Source organism: Cynoglossus semilaevis, chromosome 16 (assembly GCF_000523025.1).
Source record: "Cynoglossus semilaevis isolate Cse_v1.0 chromosome 16, Cse_v1.0, whole genome shotgun sequence".
In the NCBI taxonomy this organism is placed as follows: Eukaryota; Metazoa; Chordata; class Actinopteri; order Pleuronectiformes; family Cynoglossidae; genus Cynoglossus; species Cynoglossus semilaevis.
The window spans coordinates 16945783-16947393 of record NC_024322.1 but is presented as its reverse complement, the minus strand read 5'-3'; the positions used below and the strand labels follow the sequence as shown (position 1 = coordinate 16947393).

The 1611-nt window shown below is 45.7% G+C and overlaps 1 protein-coding gene across 2 annotated transcripts in view; it reads left to right on the top strand.

The window, feature by feature from the left end:
• Window positions 1–1611, top strand: part of tmeff2a (transmembrane protein with EGF-like and two follistatin-like domains 2a) — an 84855-nt gene that overhangs the window by 71984 nt on the left and 11260 nt on the right. For both annotated transcript variants that reach the window (XM_025063685.1, XM_008329055.3), the window contains one exon: window positions 465–561. In XM_025063685.1, coding sequence (XP_024919453.1) covers window positions 465–561 — 97 coding nt within the window. The remainder of the gene's footprint in view (window positions 1–464; window positions 562–1611) is intronic.

Genomic DNA, 1611 nt, shown 5'->3' with positions numbered 1-1611 from the left:
GACTGAAGGAGAGAGAACGGCCCGAGGATGAAGAGGTTTCAGGGGGAATCACACTTGGAGGAGTTCAGATGTAAATGTTCTCACAGTCGGAAAGTTCTGAGACGAGGTGTGCATCGGTAAGACTCTGACGATACGATAGGTATCACGATACAGGGGGCAACGATACGATATATTGCGATACATTACGAAACTATAGGCTTGACGATATATTTCGTTATTTTTAGTCAAACTGTCACTCACTGAAGAAAGAAATAGAAAATGAACCAGGAATATTTGACCAGGAATTGGAGATAAAAAACGTCCATAAACCGATGGAGGATATTGATACGATATCGTGAAAGAGAAAAATCGTGATATTTCAATTTATCCATATTTTTCTTACAGTCCTTAGAGTCAAACCAATGTTGTTGTTATTATGGTCTGGACGTCATGGGTTTTTTTTTTTTTTTTCTTCTGACTTCCAGGTGAAGAAGGTTCCTCCGAGACGGGACAGAAGGAGACGTCCACCTGTGACATCTGTCAGTTCGGGGCTGAGTGCGACGTGGACGCAGAGGATGTTTGGTGAGTTCCGATATTACGTAACACAATTACGTAATATCTGTAAGAATTATCGTTATCAGTGTTTCCTCCGATCATGAAAACCTGATAACGCAATGCTTGGATTTTGCCAAATGCCGTGTGCCCAAAAAATTGTTTTGGGGAAAAACGGCTGTATGTGAAACTGAAAACCACTAGATGGCACCATTGCTGCTGGTTTTATAAATCTATTTTAATAATCAGGGGGTTGTGTGCAGAATGCTGGTGCCAGCAACTCATACGAGGAGTCGAGGGGTGTCGGAATCGGAAATTAAGTGTTTGGACAATATCGGGATATCGGCAAGAAGTTAATATCGGACAATCTCTATATAATATGTCAAATATATAAGAAAATGTAAAGGTCAAAATCAGTCAAACGTCACATTTTTAACCGTCCTTGAATGGAAACCAGAGTCGACTCTGACCTGGAGCCGAACACAGAAGTGACGGAGTTGAATCCATGAATTCAACAACTATTACACAGACAAATACAGGCAATATGTTTGTGCCCCTCACCCTCACCCTCCTCCCCGCCCCCCCTCCCTCCCCCTCTCTGGCATGAGCAAGAACAAGCGGCAGTGAAACAACATCCTCGGGGCTGCACAATAAACATGTGGCTACAGAAACCTAATTAGGTGGAGGCTCAAATGGTGGCCTGTTCTCCAGCTCTGGACGAGATGAGTTTGAACGTATTCTCCCTGGGCAGAGCAGCGGCAGGAGCTGTAAATGAGCAGACGTCACAGGTTTACAGCAACACAAAGACGACGGCCGTGAGAAATCCCAGATGCCCCACCATGAGAACTGCCCTGGGAGGACGACTCTGTCAAACTGCCCCCTGTAATGGGGGATAATGTGCCCTGGTGTGCAGTAACTGTGATGCTAAGCAGCAGATTTACGACGCGGACTCAGCCTGGAGTCGAACCCACTTCCACAAATGCACCTTAATGCAGTTCAGAACACGCCCACAGGTGGATTTATGGGGGGGGGTTTCCCAGTCCCCCCCCCACACCTCCCAGAGAAGACGCTTGTTGTCAA